Source organism: Erythrolamprus reginae, chromosome 2 (assembly GCF_031021105.1).
Source record: "Erythrolamprus reginae isolate rEryReg1 chromosome 2, rEryReg1.hap1, whole genome shotgun sequence".
NCBI lineage: Eukaryota > Metazoa > Chordata > Lepidosauria > Squamata > Dipsadidae > Erythrolamprus > Erythrolamprus reginae.
The window spans coordinates 32338528-32354795 of NC_091951.1; the positions used below are offsets into that span (position 1 = coordinate 32338528).

Here is a 16268-nt window from a genome sequence, read left to right on the forward strand (position 1 = left end):
CGTTCCTTCGCTCCTTTCCTGGCTAAATCGTGTGGCAGCGAACATGCTTTGGGGGTTTGGAAGGTGCTACTTCTCCTCCCCAGCTAAACCCCCAAAGCATGTTCGCTGCCACACGCGAGCGATCCGGGAGTCCAGGAGGGGGAGAGAAAGAGAAAGAGAGAGGGGGGAGAGAGAGAAAGAGAGGGATAGAAAGAGAGAGAGAGAGAGAGAGATGCTCAGTGAACCTTTCTTTGAAGTTGCCTTTCTTTCTTTCTTTCTTGCTCTTTTTCTTTCTCTCTTTTACCTTCCCTTCCTCTATTTCTTCTTTTCTTTCTCCTTCCCACCTTCTTCCCTCCCTCCCTCCCTTCACTCATTCCTCTCTTACTCTCCCCTTTCATAAGTTTCCTTGTTTCCTGCCTCTGTTCCTGTCCCTTCCCCCTTTCTTTCTTTCTTTCTTTCTTTCTTTCTTGCTCTTTTTCTTTCTCTCTTTTACCTTCCCTTCCTCTATTTTTTCTTTTCTTTCTCCTTCCCACCTTCTTCCCTCCCTCCCTCCCTTCACTCATTCCTCTCTTACTCTCCCCTTTCATAAGTTTCCTTGCTTCCTTCCTCTGTTCCTGTCCCTTCCCCCTTTCTTTCTTTCTTTCTTTCTTGCTTTCTTTCTTGCTCTTTTTCTTTCTCTCTTTTACCTTCCCTTCCTCTATTTCTTCTTTTCTTTCTCCTTCCCACCTTCTTCCATCCCTCCCTCCCTTCACTCATTCCTCTCTTACTCTCCCCTTTCATAAGTTTCCTTGCTTCCTTCCTCTGTTCCTGTCCCTTCCCTCTTTCCTTCCTTCCCACCCTCCGTCCATTCATTCACCCATTCCTCTCTTGATCGCTTAAAGCCGGTCCCTGGTGCAAAAAGGGTTGGGGACCTCTGTCCTACAGGATTGGGTGGCAGAGAAGTTGAACATATGTAAATTTAAAAGTTTAAGAAAGTTTACAAGTTTCTTCATTAAAAACATGTATTTTTGCATAATTTTGACTAACTTTGTGATTTTTTTGTGATTTTTTTGAGGGCTGGAACCAATTAAAATTATTTACATTAATTCCTATGGGGAAAAGTCGTTCGAGATAAGACCTGCTCGACTTAAGAGCCCAGGTCTGGAACGAATTAAACTCTTATCTCGAGGTACCACTGTATTTCAAGTCATTAATTTTTTTTGAGATAATGACAATTAAGTGATAAACATTTGAATAATAATTGATTATGATTTGCAATGAAATATGATTATAATATTAAGATGATTAGAAACATAGAAGACTGACGGCAGAAAAAGACCTCATGGTCCATCTAGTCTGCCCTTATACTATTTCCTGTATTTTATTTTACAATGGATATATGTTTATCCCAGGCATGTTTAAATTCGGTTACTGTGGATTTACCGACCACGTCTGCTGGAAGTTTGTTCCAAGGATCTACTACTCTTTCAGTAAAATAATATTTTCTCATGTTGCCCTTGATCTTTCCCCCAACTAACTTCAGATTGTGTCCCCTTGTTCTTGTGTTCACTTTCCTATTAAAAACACTTCCCTCCTGAACCCTATTTAACCCTTTGACATATTTAAATGTTTCGATCATGTCCCCCCTTTTCCTTCTGTCTTCCAGACTATACAGATTTAGTTCATTTAGTCTTGCCTGATACGTTTTATACTTAAGACCTTCCACCATTCTTGTAGCCCGTCTTTGGACCCGTTCAATTTTGTCAATATCTTTTTGTAGGTGAGGTCTCCAGAACTGAACACAGTACTCCAAATGTGGTCTCACCAGCGCTCTGTATAAGGGGATCACAATCTCCCTCTTCCTGCTTGTTATACCTCTAGCTATGCAGCCAAGCATCCTACTTGCCTTTCCTACTGCCCGACCACACTGCTCACCCATTTTGAGACTGTCAGAAATCACTACCCCTAAATCCTTCTCTTCTGAAGTTTTTGCTAACACAGAATTGCCAATGCAATACTCAGATTGAGGATTCCTTTTCCCCAAGTGCATTATTTTACATTTGGAAACATTAAACTGCAGTTTCCATTGCTTTGACCATTTATCTAGTAAAGCTAAATCATTTACCATATTACGGACCCCTCCAGGAATATCAACCCTATTGCACACTTTAGAATCATCGGCAAATAGGCAAACCTTCCCTACCAGACCTTCCCCTATGTCACTCACAAACATATTAAAAAGAATAGGACCTAGAACAGACCCTTGTGGCACACCGCTTGTAACCTGTCTCTGCTCAGAATACTCGCCATTAACAATAACTCTCTGATGTCTATGCTTCAGCCAGCTTGAAATCCACTGAACTATCCAGGGATTAAGTCCAATCTTCACTAATTTATCCATCAGCTCTTTATGTGGAACCGTATCAAAGGCTTTGCTGAAGTCCAGATAAGCAATATCCACGGCACCACCTTGATCCAACACCTTTGTGACATAGTCAAAGAAATCAATGAGATTAGTCTGACATGATTTGCCTTCAGTAAAGCCATGCTGATTTGGGTCCAATAAGTTATTGTTTTTTAGGTGCTGATTTATCCTATTTTTGAGTAGAGTCTCTATCATTTTAACTACAACTGATGTCAAGCTAACTGGCCTGTAGTTACCAGCTTCTTCTCTACTGCCCTTCTTGTGATAGGTACAACACTGGCCATTCTCCAATCCTCAGGAACATCTCCTGTTAACAGGGATTGGTTAAACAAATCAGTAAGGGGGGTAGCAATGACAGATCTGAGTTCTTTAAGAACTCTGGGGTGGATGCCATCTGGACCCATTGCCTTATTTATCTTTAATCGTTCAAGTTCTTCTAAGACATCGGCTTCTAAGATCACTGGAGCTGAATCAGTACAGCTGAAAGCAATGCTATATCCCCCTATAGTATTATTTTGTAAGGTGTCTTTTGAGAAAACTGAACAGAAGTAGCTATTGAAATGGTCAGCGATCTCCTTATTCCCATCAATGCATGTATTATTCCCAGTACTAAGCTTCGTGATGCTGCAGTTTTTCTTCTTCCTATCACTAATATATCTGAAGAAGGTTTTATCCCCCTTCTTTATAGATTTTGCAATTTCTTCCTCTTTTGAGGCTTTAGCAGCATATATTATCTGTTTCGCCTCCTTCTGTCTCATTTTATACACCTCTCTATCAGCTATACTTCCAGACTCTTTATACCTCCTATAGGCAGCCTTTTTTTCATTGACTATAGCCCTTACATCATTGCTAAACCATAGCGGTTTCTTCTTCCTTTTACCTTTAGTTATTTGCTTTACATAAAGTCTTGTGGCTTTTAAGATGGCCTTTTTTAATACAGTCCACTGGGTGCTCGCTCCTGCCATTTTATCCCTCCCCTTTAATTCATTATTTAAATATTCCCCCATTGCATTGAAATTTGTTTTTCGGAAATCTAATACTTTGGTTGCAGTGTAGGATTGCTCACAATCAGTTTTTACATCAAACCACAAACATAGATGGTCACTGCAACCTAAATTTTCTCCCACCTTGACCTCTGAAACCCAATTCCCATTTGTAAAAACTAAATCTAGAATATTCTCCCCTCTAGTTGGTGTCTTAACTAGCTGTGCCAGAGCTGCTCCTGTAACGGCCTCTACTATATTCTTACTTTTGCATGTAAGGGCACTGGGGATATTCCAGTCAACATCAGGCATGTTGAAATCACCCATAACCACAACATCTCCCTTTACTGCCATTTGGGTAATTTCATCCACCATCATGTTGTCATGTTCCTCAGATTGCCCTGGAGGCTTATAGATCACCCCAATTCTAATGACAGAACCGTCTTTATTTTGCATGCAAATCCAGAGGGTCTCCAGATCTTTACATGTATTTTGAATTAGTATTGTTTTTAGAGTTTCTTTAACATAAATGGCTACTCCACCTCCCCTTCTCTCTATTCTATCCTTCCTATACAGTGTATATCCTGGTATGGATATTTCCCATTCATTAGAATCCTTAAACCATGTCTCAGTTATGGCAACCAGATCCAAATTATCTCTAGATATTATGGCCATTAACTCACAGAGCTTGTTGCTCAAGCTTCGAGCATTCGTGCACATTACCCGAAGAACATTATTTTCCTTATTAGTTTGTCCCTTATCATCAACAACTACATCTATTTTATTTACAGCTCCCTTTTCATAAGCTTCCAGAAACTGATTTATCCTCATTGGTCGGGGACAGAAATCATCCACATCTGGTGCATCTCTGTCCCCTTTACCTAGTTTAAATGCCTGTCCAAAAAAGTTCTGAATTCCTCACCGAGCACCTGGGTACCTCTGTATGATGGATGCAAACCATCCCTCTTAAACAACTCCCTATTAGACCACCTACTGACATTATGACTTACATAGCCAAAGCCTTCAGCTTTACACCACTGCCTTAACCACACATTAAACTCTCTGATACAAGTTGTTTTATCCTCCTGGCCACAAACCGGTAACACCTCTGAGAAAGTCACTGAATCAGTTATTTTACCCAGCTCCACACTTAGACATTTAAAATCTCTTTTTACTACATTAACATTTCTCTGGGACAAATCATTTGTGCCAAGATGCACCACCACATCAACGTTATTACCTTTACTCACAGCCATGATAATGTTTGTAATCCGCCTCCTGTCCCTGCGGGCAGTGGCTCCTGGGAGACACCTCATCACCTTCATCACATCCTTCCTCTGTCCCAAATCAACACCTCTAACAATCGAGTCACCCACAAGAAAATGTGTCCTCTTTTTATTTCTACTAACTGGACTTGGTTTGGTGTCACTATGCACCTCGTTTACAACAACTTCTCCTTTAAACATTCCCTCATTCTCCGCCTGAGGGGCCTTGCTAATACCTTCAACATCCTTACTATTTAAATTCGCAAGAACATTATAGGAATTAAGATACAGAGAGACCAAAATTGCTATGTTTTTGCTCAACTGCACGTAATCTTCCTGAACCAACGGTTGTCCACACAGCCCTCCTCCTCAGGGGGCGCTGTGGAAGTGGAGGCTGCACACATGGCTGCATTACAGCACGTGGCTGGGACAATCTTTCCACTTCTGCCTGCAAGCTACAAACTAAGCACTGCAATCTAGAGATCTCACCATCTAACCTAGATGTCCTTATGCAAAGAGGGCAGCACCCCAAGTTCCACAAGGTACTACGGAACACAATAGCCAGACAAGTGTTACACTGCACCAAGCCAATCATCTTAATAATGTATTGAAATACAGGTACTTAGCAAGAAAATCAATCCCTATTGCTACCAAACTTTGCTGATTTTGGTTTATAGTTATATAATTCGCGCGCCGCCAGGCGCACGGGCCACTATTTTTCTTTCCTCTTCCTCTGCGTTCAGAAAGTGCAGTTTAAAATGGCTTTTCTGACCCTTTTATACTTCCCAGTCTAGTCCCCTCCTCCCTGAATTCAAAAACACAATCAGCCAATGAAATTTCCCCTTACAGCCAGCTATATACCCTCCTCCTTGAATTCAAGAATACAAACTGTAAATAGCGCTATTTTTCTTTCCTCTTCCTCTGCGTTCAGAAAGCGCAGTTTAAAATGGCTTTTCTGACCCTTTTATACTTCCCAGTCTAGTCCCCTCCTCCCTGAATTCAAAAACACAATCAGCCAATGAAATTTCCCCTTACAGCCAGCTATATACCCTCCTCCTTGAATTCAAGAATACAAACTGTAAACAGCACTATTTTTCTTTCCTCTTCCTCTGCGTTCAGAAAGTGCTCAGATTAGTCATTGAAGATTTGAAATGATGGTTTGGTTAATTCTTATATTGTTTTCACATTACTATAATAATAGGGTTTGGTTTTTCTTTTTATTTTGCTCTTTCTTTTTTCTCTTTTCTTTCTAGTTTTAATTATAGTTTTCTTTCTTTGTTACTGTTTGTAGTGGATAACGTTTTTCTTTCTTGTAAGGGTTATGAGAGAATACATAAGAAGTAGGAGTAGGCACTATGGCCTATTTGAAGTCTTAAAAGTGTTGTGGTTGGCTCTGGCCCAGCTCCTGCCCCAAGGCATGTGGAGGTGGAGGTGGGGGAAATATCCACATGCCACAGGCCTCTTTTGCTCCCGATGGAATCTGACGACGAAGTCTCCTCTGATCAAGGAAGTGTGAGTGACAGGGAAGAGGGGAGTTTCAGGAGGAGATCAATCATCCCTATCATCCCTGGATTCGGAACAAGAAGTTATGTCACATCCACACATGTGTAGAGTGATGCATAGGAGATGTTTGTTAATTATTATGTTTCTCTTAAATTACTGGCATCAGAGCTTAAAATTCTAATAATATTTACCTTCCTGTAGTTGAAGTCCAGTTTCCAGAGTATCTGGGGAAGAAGAGGGAGGGATTCAGCATCTCATCACTAGAATTCAAGCAACAGAAGGGCCTCCCTACAGATATCCTGGTTTGCTTTCCTTGGACTCAAATCAGGAAATAAGGAATATGGAAAACCAGAAGCCAGAATGTCATTGGTGGCTATACATAGTCCATCAGGTATAAATATATTCTACTATATATTCCATAGGCAGGTAGTTCTCAACTTACCACTATATGTGTAGTGGAGTTACAGCGGCACCGAAAAAAGTGATTTATGACGAATTCTCACACTTATGAGTGCTGGAGCCTCCCCAGTCACGTGACTGAAATTCGGGCACTGAGAACCAGCTTATATTTACCATGGTTGCAGCATCTGGGATTGTCCTCTTCGACCGTCCTGGGGAGCTTCTGACAAGCAAAGTCAATGGGGGAAGCCAGATTCATTTATCAACCACAATTCACTTCACTGCCAGGATTTTCTGAATAACTGTGTCAAGAGTTTGTAAAATGGGCCACTGTTCACTTAGTAACTGACTTGCTTAGCAACAGAAATTTTCAGCTCAACTGTCATAAGTCATAAGTCAAGAACTACCTGTATATATATATACATTATACCTGGTGGTAGTTTATTCTGCTTTCCCACTGATCAGTGCATATGGATTTTGGCTACAAAGAATACAGGTAAATCTCGTTTTACAATCAGACTGAGCCAGAATCTCTCTTGGATGCTCAAAATGTCATCCAGGGCAAAACCCCAGCAGCTCTTTTTTACCTCTCAACTTTTCCTTGGCCCTTTTCAGACGTGCAAGGTCATGACTGTAATCCCAGATTGCCCACTTCGGCTCTAGAAGTAAATCCACTGGATTCTCATACGTTTCTTTAGCCTGGTACCTGTCAAGTCAAAATAACAGAATAAGAGTGGGAAGGTCATCTAGTCCATCCCCCACCACAACGCCACCCAAGCAGGAGACCTTACACCAGTGATGGTGAACCTTCTTTGCCTCTGGTGCCAAAAAACGTGTGGCTGTGTGTGATTGCGTGCGCACTCGTGCCCACACACATAATGCAATGCCCTCCCCCAATGCATGGACACAACCCCCACACTGCCTCCTGCACATGTGTACAACATTTTTCATGCGCACAGGACACACTGAAGTCTCCGGACTTCCCGTTGGCCCTTTTTTTGCCGTCCCCAGAGTTCAGGACTTCCTGAAGCCTGGGGAGAGCAAAAACAGCAGAAAAGGCCGGAAATCTGCTGGCGTGCGTGCACATGTATGTTGGAGCTGACATAGGGCAATGCTTCACCTGCCATCATATATGGCTCTGCATGCCACTTGCAGCACGTGTGCCACTAAGGTCACCATCTGTGCCTTACACCATTTCTTCTTGAAAGCTTCCAGCGATGAAGCTCCCACAGTGGCAGTGGTGGCTGTGGCTTCTCGTCCTCCTCATCTGGCCGCTAGCCACTGAGCGCTTTGGGAATGCCCGCCCCACCCCGCCTCTCCATTCGCTGAGAGCCCTTTCATCCCGGACTATCAGCGAGGGGGATGCAGGAGAAGCGGGGCGGGCGTTCTTCTCACAGCAGAGGCCCGCGAAGGTGATTTAGAATGTTGCACATGTGCACGTGCTTTCCATCCCCCTGCCAGCCCGCCTGGCACATTCAAAATAAGAAAAACCTTCGCCGGCCTCTGCAAAGTAGAAAGGAACAGAAAGAAAGAGAAAACAAGCGAGAAAGAGAGAGAGAGCAACAGACAGTGAGATAGAGAGAAAGAGAGAAGGAGAGAGAGAAAGAGGGGGGGAGAAAGAGAGAGAAAGTGAGAGAGAGAGAGAGAACAAGAGAGAAAGTGTGTGAGAGAAAGAGAACAAGAGAGAGGGAGAGAGAGCAACAGACAGAGCGACGTAGAAAGGAGAGGAGAGAGAAAGTGAGAAAACGAGAGCAAGGGGGAGAGAGAGAAAGAAAAAGAGAAAGAAAGCAGGAGAGAGAGAAAGGAGAGAGGAAGTAAGAGAGTGAGTGATAGGAAAAAAGCAAGAGAGAGAGAGAAAGCAAGAGAGAGAGAAGAGTAGAAGGAAGAGAGAGAGATAGAGAAATTATAGAAAAAAGGGAATAAAAAAACAGAAATGAGAAAATGATTGAGGCACAGAATGACAGGAAAGAGAGAGAAACAGAGAAAGAAGTGACTCTTGATTTATAATATATGGTAAAAAGCACCAAAGTAATAACAGGAAAAAAACACAGCCCTTACCTGTTTTTGTAAATGGTTCAAGAGTTTGTTCACACACACACACACACACACACAAGCAGGGAGGAGACAGGGATGGAAAAAGAGAAGTGATAGAGGGAAGGGGGGAAAAGGGAGGAAGAGGGAGAAATGAGAAACAAATGAGACAGAAAAGGGGGAGAGACAGGAGAGACCCAGAAATGAGAACAGTGGTAGAAATTTGAGGAAGGATGATTGATTATTAAATATGGATTGACTATGGAATACTGTATTGGTAAAAGATATATTTAGGTGTTGTTTAATATTAGGATGTATTGATGTTAAAAATTGGATTAGAATTTTAGAAATATATAGAATTACATAGGTAAAATTAATGGAAGATACATATGATAAATAAGGGGTTTATGATATGTACTGTATGATTTTATGAGTTTGCATTATGGATTTAAAATATACTTGGAAATGTAGAAGACTGATGTAAGTTAATAATAGTAAATGCCAAGTGCCTGAAAATTAATTGAGCTTGAATGAAATTATAGAAAAGTATAGTTTATGGAAATATATTAATTGATGAATTGGTGTTCAGGAAGATTTTCATAGTATTTTCATAGGGTTGATATTCCTGGAGGGGTCTGTAATATGGTAAATGATTTAGCGTTACTAGATAAATGGTCAAAGCAATGGAAACTGCAGTTTAATGTTTCCAAATGTAAAATAATGCACTTGGGGAAAAGGAATCCTAAATCTGAGTATTGCATTGGCAGTTCTGTGTTAGCAAAAACTTCAGAAGAGAAGGATTTAGGGGTAGTGATTTCTGACAGTCTCAAAATGGGTGAGCAGTGTGGTCGGGCAGTAGGAAAGGCAAGTAGGATGCTTGGCTGCATAGCTAGAGGTATAACAAGCAGGAAGAGGGAGATTGTGATCCCCTTATATAGAGCGCTGGTGAGACCACATTTGGAGTACTGTGTTCAGTTCTGGAGACCTCACCTACAAAAAGATATTGACAAAATTGAACGGGTCCAAAGACGGGCTACAAGAATGGTGGAAGGTCTGAAGTATAAAACGTATCAGGAAAGACTTAATGAACTCAATCTGTATAGTCTGGAAGACAGAAGGAAAAGGGGGGACATGATCGAAACATTTAAATATGTTAAAGGGTTAAATAGGGTTCAGGAGGGAAGTGTTTTTAACAGGAAAGTGAACACAAGAACAAGGGGACACAATCTGAAGTTAGTTGGGGGAAAGATCAAAGGCAACATGAGAAAGTATTATTTTACTGAAAGAGTAGTAGATCCTTGGAACAAACTTCCAGCAGACGTGGTTGGTAAATCCACAGTAACCGAATTTAAACATGCCTGGGATAAACATATATCCATTGTAAGATAAAATACAGGAAATAGTAAAAGGGCAGACTAGATGGACCATGGGGTCTTTTTCTGCCGTCAGTCTTCTATGTTTCTATGTTTCTATTACAAGATTACTATAATTCTATGATAAATATTTAAGAAATGAAGATTTTAAAGCATAGTTATGTTTTTTGTTTTGCTGGTTGTTTTAGTTTTAATAGTAATAGCCGCCCCGAGTCTACGGAGAGGGGCGGCATATAAATCCAATAAATCTAATCTAAATCTAATCTAATAGATTTTGGTTTTGTTTTATTATTAGAATAGAATAGAATTTAATTGGTGAAGTGAGATTGGACACACAAGGAATTTGTCTTGGTGCATATGCTCTCAGCGTACATAAAATAAAATATACATTTGTCAAAAATCATGTTTGTTTTGTTTTAATAGTAACAGATTTTGGTTTTGTTTTATTATTAATTTCTTTTAATAAAAAAGGATTTTTTTCTTATCTATCTATCTCTATCTATCTATCTATCTATCTATCTATCTATCTATCTATCTATCTATCTATCTATCTATCTATCCATTTATACTTCTATGCCGCCCAGTCCCAAGGGGACTAGCCGCTCAGACGCTATACTTTTCTGCCCACACCGAAAAATTAGAGGGAACATAGGTCTCCCCTGGCCCTTCTCCTCAATAGACTAGCCATGCCCAGTTCCTGTAAGTGTTATCAACCTGGCAATAGAAGCTTTCTAAACCATCAAATGGTTCTTGAGAATTAGCCAGCTACACCATCTAATCTGCATGTTCTGAGCTTTCAGACTTTAAGCCCCTCAGGAAACCTCTCTTTCACACCCGAATGTGTGCATTGAGCTGTTCTACACATTGTATTTATGTGGTGTTTAGTTGTGTGTGGTTTGTAGTTGTTCAGTGGGATGTTGATGACCAATTATTAAGTCATTCATTGTTGTTTTCTTGTGTTGTCTCATCCTTGCCTCCTACGTACTTGGTAAAGCTGGTGGTAAATCAGCACTCCTGTTGATTGATAAGGGCCCATTACCCAGACTTCAGTCGTTTCTCTGGCTAGCTATTCAAAATAGGAAAACTGCTGAAAGATCTGCTGAGAATCTGAGACTGTAAAGAAAAGGGTGGATTTACTTACTTCTTCAAGATGCTTCCAATGTCCTAAAAAATAAAGAGAAAAAGCACTGAAAGGACCCATTTCCTATGCAGAAAATTAAATTCTTACATTCACAAAATAAACAAGTAATTTTAATTTTAAAAATCTCATTGTTCTGCCCCCCCCCCCCCAAACTGTTCAACTTGTTGAGTCCAGCCAGAATCTTACATACAGACATGGAAAAATATATCAATCACCACAAGAGAAGAATGGATGAAAAAAGTAATGGAGGTAGAGAAAAAATGAAAAAATTGACTACTTTAATTAGATTATCACCCAATGTTCCTACTTGGAAGTTGGGTCTAAACTTTGTGCTCAAGATACAAAACAATGAACTCTTAATACTTGATTTTGCTTATTAGATTAATCTGTTTTTCTTGGCTAATAATTGCTAAATGTTCAAAAATAAAAGTTGTGGCTGTTATATTATTTTGCATTTTACTGTACAGAAAAAAGTTGAAAGACAACATGGGGTCTTTTCCTTTTCCCTTTATCCTACACTTCTTTCCCATTCTTATCCTTCTCTATTTCCCTATTTTATTTATTTCCATTTGCGCTTTTCACTATTATAATTTTAATTAAATTTATGGAAAAGAAAAAAAGGAGCAATAAAGATGATAAAGACTCTGGAAGCCAAACTGTACAATGAATGGCTAGGGGAACACGGCATGCTCAGCCTAACAAAGAGAAGGCTTAGGAGAGACACAACAGCCCTCACAGAGTTGTGTGTACTGAGTCACTGGATGATTCCAATAATAATTTGGACAACCATTTTTTCGGGAGAATATGAGGGCTCCTGCCTTAGGCAGAGGATTAGACTAGATTACTAGAAGACCTCCAAGGTCCCTTCCAGCCCTAGTATTCTATGATCTCAACTTCCTGCCTGACCTGTAAGAGTTTGCTGGCTGGTTCCTGAAGCTTCTCTTCTATCTCCTGGATGAGATGGTCAAGGGAGCAGAGTTCCTCCATGTGCTTGGCCAAACCCTTCTCCTCTCTTGCCATAAGATCCTTCTCCATCTCTTCCATCCTAGTCAATAGGCGCTTCTCCTGTGCTTCTAACAAGAGTTGAAGCTCTCTGAATTCAGCCATTAAATCTTTTTTCATTTCTTTCATCTTGTCCTAGAACACGAAGGAGAAAAAGCAAAGAGCATATTTTTATTGTCATTATTTTATTTTTATTGCTATAATAATTAAATAGATTCCTTAAAAAATCTAGAAGTGAGGTGGAAGAATTTTCTAAGAAGAAAAAAACCCTTTTGATATTAAAAAAACAGGGCGGAGGAAAATATTTGTAATAAAAAAATAGAGTTTAAATGATCTCTTATGAAAATATTCTTGGCAATCCGGGATTCCAAATACTTTATTTACTTTATTCAGCAAGCAAAACCCTTTGTATAAAACACGGTACACTTAATCCAACTATGTCATTCAGCGAGTGGTGACATCTTAGTCCCCAGGTTAAGAACAAGTTCTCTGCCCTAACAGTCATTAATTTGAATTTCATTGGAAGAAGGGCAGGGTCAATGGTCGGATGATGGATTGAAAGTGTTATAATTAGTATAGGGAAGATGATTACACTAGCCATACAGTGACTTTTTTTTTCTTTTTAGAATAGGGCAGGATGACGGATTGAAAGTGTTATAATTAGTATAGGGTAGATATTCTGTTTTTTTTAGTAGGGCATGATGAATGTATGGAGTATTTAGCTTTGTTTTTATTCTCTCTTTTTCTTTTTATTTTCTTTCTTATTTCCCCCCTGCTATCTTCTAATCTTTAAACTCTATTTTTATTTTGTATTTTTATTCATGAAAGGGAATTATTTTTAATTAGGTTCTTTTTTAATTCTGCGATATTTGGTATATACTATATGGTGGCTTCTCCTTTTTTGCCTCTATATATATATATTAACTACTTTTTAGCAATGGTTGGTTTTAATTTAAATACTGTGTTGGAGGTAATCTGAAATTTTTGCTACTTTTCTTTTCCCTTAATGTCCTTTTTATTTTTCATTCTAGAGGGCATTTATTATGGAAGAGGGTACATGAATGCATACATGAAAATAGATATGGAGGAGATTTTGAGAAAATTAGAAACATTATGATCTAATTAATTTCATGTGATTAAGAATAGTAATTGGAATAATTATTTTTTGGTTCAGATGTCAAATGGTGAGGAGGTGGCAGTGGTTAATTTATATATAACAAAATTGTAAATTAATTTAAAATAAATGGTATCTTTTTTTCTGTATATGTGATTGGAGAACAAAAAAAAAAATCCCCCCCCCCCAAAGAATAATTTGAATTTCATTTAAGTCAGAACTTGTACTTACAAACAGGCTGTCTATCATTAAAGATGGTGGAGGGGGTCTCCTTCCTATTAGCTCAGAAAATCCTCACTGTTGGATCAATACTTACAAGTATTTCCTGTACTGTTTGCTTTGTGTCTGTTTTGTATGTAGATATTTTTTCTTTCTGCGCCTTCTGAACCTTCAGGCAATCCACAGCCTTGATCTGAAGAGAAAATACAAGTTTTGAGTTTCTTTTCTGTAAAGAATTAAATTGGAGGGTATTCTGTCGGGCTCTCTGGCAGACTCCTCCCAAAAATTCACAGGTACAAATTTCAGACACACACACATTTGAAAATTCAAAACAATGTTCTTTATAATGAAAAGTCACTTAAACTAAGCCCTCTTTTGGTATAGCAAAGAGCACCCATCTCCAAACAAACTGGTAATTTGTACAAGTCCCTTATCAGTTCTGTGATACTTAGCTTGCAGCTGTGAGGCAATTCAGTCCTTCTTCTTTCACAAAGTGAAACACACTTTGCTCTGGTTTAGTTTCAAAGCGGGGGGGGGGGGGGGATCAGCACACAAAAAGTCAAAGTCAGTAAAGAAGTCACGAAACAGAATGATCAGATAATCTTCCACAATGGCCAAACCCACAGGCTGCTCTTTATAGCAGCCTCACTAATTACCACAGCACCACCCAACCACAGGTGGCCTCATTTTCTTTGATAATAATCTCTCAGTTGTTGTTGCCTATGCATAGCTCTCCTCATGTATGGCTGTATCATTAACTCTTGTTCTGAATCCAAGGAGGAGCTAGATAATTGATCTCCTTCTGAGCTGTCTGTCACACTCTCCTCCTCCCTATCACTCATGTCTTCTTGGTTAGAGGAGCCTTCATCAGCATATTGGGGGGGGGGAAACAGGCCTGCAGCATGTGGATGTCTCCCCCACATCCACAGTCCTTGGGGCAGGAGCAGGGCCAGAGGTAACCACAACAGAGGGAAACTCCAGTTAGAAGATTATTATTATTATTATTATTATTATTATTATTATTATTATTATTATTTATTGGATTTGTATGTTGCCCCTCTCCGCAGACTCCGCAGATAATAGTACACTGCTCCAAAAAATAAAGGGGAACACACAAAGAACACATCCTAGATTTGAATGAATGAAATATTCTAATTGAATACTTTGTTCTGTACAAAGTTGAATGTGCTGACAACATGTGAAATTTATTGTTAATCAGTGTTGCTTCCTAAGTGGACAGTTTGATTTCACAGAAGTTTGATTTACTTGGAATTATATTGTGTTGTTAAAGGGTTCCTTTTATTTTGAGCAGTATATATTTCAGTCTTCATCATGGCAATTGCCAAGCATCCAAATTTTGATCATGTGACCACATAATTCAATGCCTGATCAGTGTGAAAACAGCTTCTCCCCTCCCCCACCCAGGCTCTCTAGTGGCCAGAAACATCCAGTTTCCCAAGTTCTGGTGGGCCCAGCAGGCTCAAAAGGCTTTCCTGGAGCCTGGGGAGGGTAAAAATGACCTCCCCCTTCCCTCTGGAAGCCAAAAACACCCTACCAAAGCCTCCGTGCTAGCCAAAAATCAACTGGCCGGCACACACATAGAGGTTGGAGCTGAGCTAGGGCAACGGTTCGCGTGGCAGCAGATATGGCTCCAGGTGCCATCTGTGGCATCCGTGCCATAGGTTCACCATCACTGTTATAGCTTATTATAAAACACACACCCCTTGATAAAGAAAGATTAGCATAAAATATGCAATTTCTGAAGGAGGTCAAAGTAGGTCAAGGCAAGAAATACAAAAAACATTTCACGGAACCCGTGAGTCAAGGAAACTTAATCTTAACTGTATCAAATTTGTCTTTGTATATGTGGTTGGAGTCTTGGCTCCTTTAATCTCCCCCCCTCCTTTTTTTCTGTTGACATTTATTATGTTTATGTTCAGTTGGACTCAGTGTGTATCATTGTGTAGCAGATAAGTTTTTTATAACAATGTATTTTAAATCAGTTTCTTAAATATTAAATTTGTATTTATATTGGATTGTTATGTTGGGAGCCGCCCCGAGTCTTCGGAGAGGGGCAGCATACAAATCTAATAAATTATTATTATTATTATTGTTATTGTTATTATTATTATTATTATTAAACTGCTGAGACCCTTTTGCTTAAGTACTTCAGTACAAGTTTCTTGGATCTTCCCTCGAGTCTGCTTCTCAGTGATGGTTCTGACCCATGCTAATCCCATTTTGCAGACAACAGAGGAAGCAAGTAAATTGGTTCAAAGATTGCCAGGAAGGCAAAGGATTCTGGATGTCCTCCGCAGCGATTCCTCCAGGCTGATTCCTACCTTGTATTTCGGGAAAGCCTCCTCCGGAGGGATCACCGAGTGGCCCTTGTGCTCTTCGGAGACAATGCAGACCACGCAGATGAGGGTCTCGTGGTCCTTGCAAAATAGCTTGAGGGGCTCCCGGTGCTTCGGGCAGAAGCTCCCTCCTTCCTCACCCCCAGAACTTCCGCATCGCTTGGCCACTTCTACCATCCGCGCCAGCTGCCGGTTGGTGAGGACGCTGCGGGGCGCGAAGGTCTGTCTGCACTGGGGACAGGAAGCCTCCGATTCCGACGTCTCCCAACTGCGGGTCAAGCAGCCCCTGCAAAAGTTGTGGCCACACTCCGGGATGAACACGGGGTCCTGGAAATACTCCAGGCAGATGAAGCAGGAGGCTTCCTCCACCAAATCCCGCAAGGGCGCCTCGGACGCCATCGCCGTCTCCAGAAGGAAAGAGAAAGTTAAGCTTCGAAACTTTTCCTGTGAATCAGGTGACCGCCTTTGGGGCTCTGCCCAGGCAGGAAACCGAAACAA

The 16268-nt window shown here is 40.4% G+C and overlaps 1 protein-coding gene across 2 annotated transcripts in view; it reads right to left on the reverse strand.

Annotated features, from left to right (window-relative positions):
• The window catches only part of LOC139160100 (E3 ubiquitin-protein ligase TRIM39-like), a 72140-nt gene extending 55872 nt beyond the window's left edge, over positions 1 to 16268 (reverse strand). The window contains exons 1-6 of one of the 2 annotated variants that reach the window (XM_070737637.1): positions 15756 to 16268; positions 13511 to 13606; positions 11985 to 12215; positions 11079 to 11101; positions 7121 to 7239; positions 6326 to 6358 (exon numbers count right to left, since the gene is read on the reverse strand). In XM_070737637.1, coding sequence (XP_070593738.1) covers positions 6326 to 6358; positions 7121 to 7239; positions 11079 to 11101; positions 11985 to 12215; positions 13511 to 13606; positions 15756 to 16169 — 916 coding nt within the window. In that variant the 5' untranslated portion in view covers positions 16170 to 16268. The remainder of the gene's footprint in view (positions 1 to 6325; positions 6359 to 7120; positions 7240 to 11078; positions 11102 to 11984; positions 12216 to 13510; positions 13607 to 15755) is intronic. The other variant, XM_070737636.1, reaches the window with a different exon arrangement.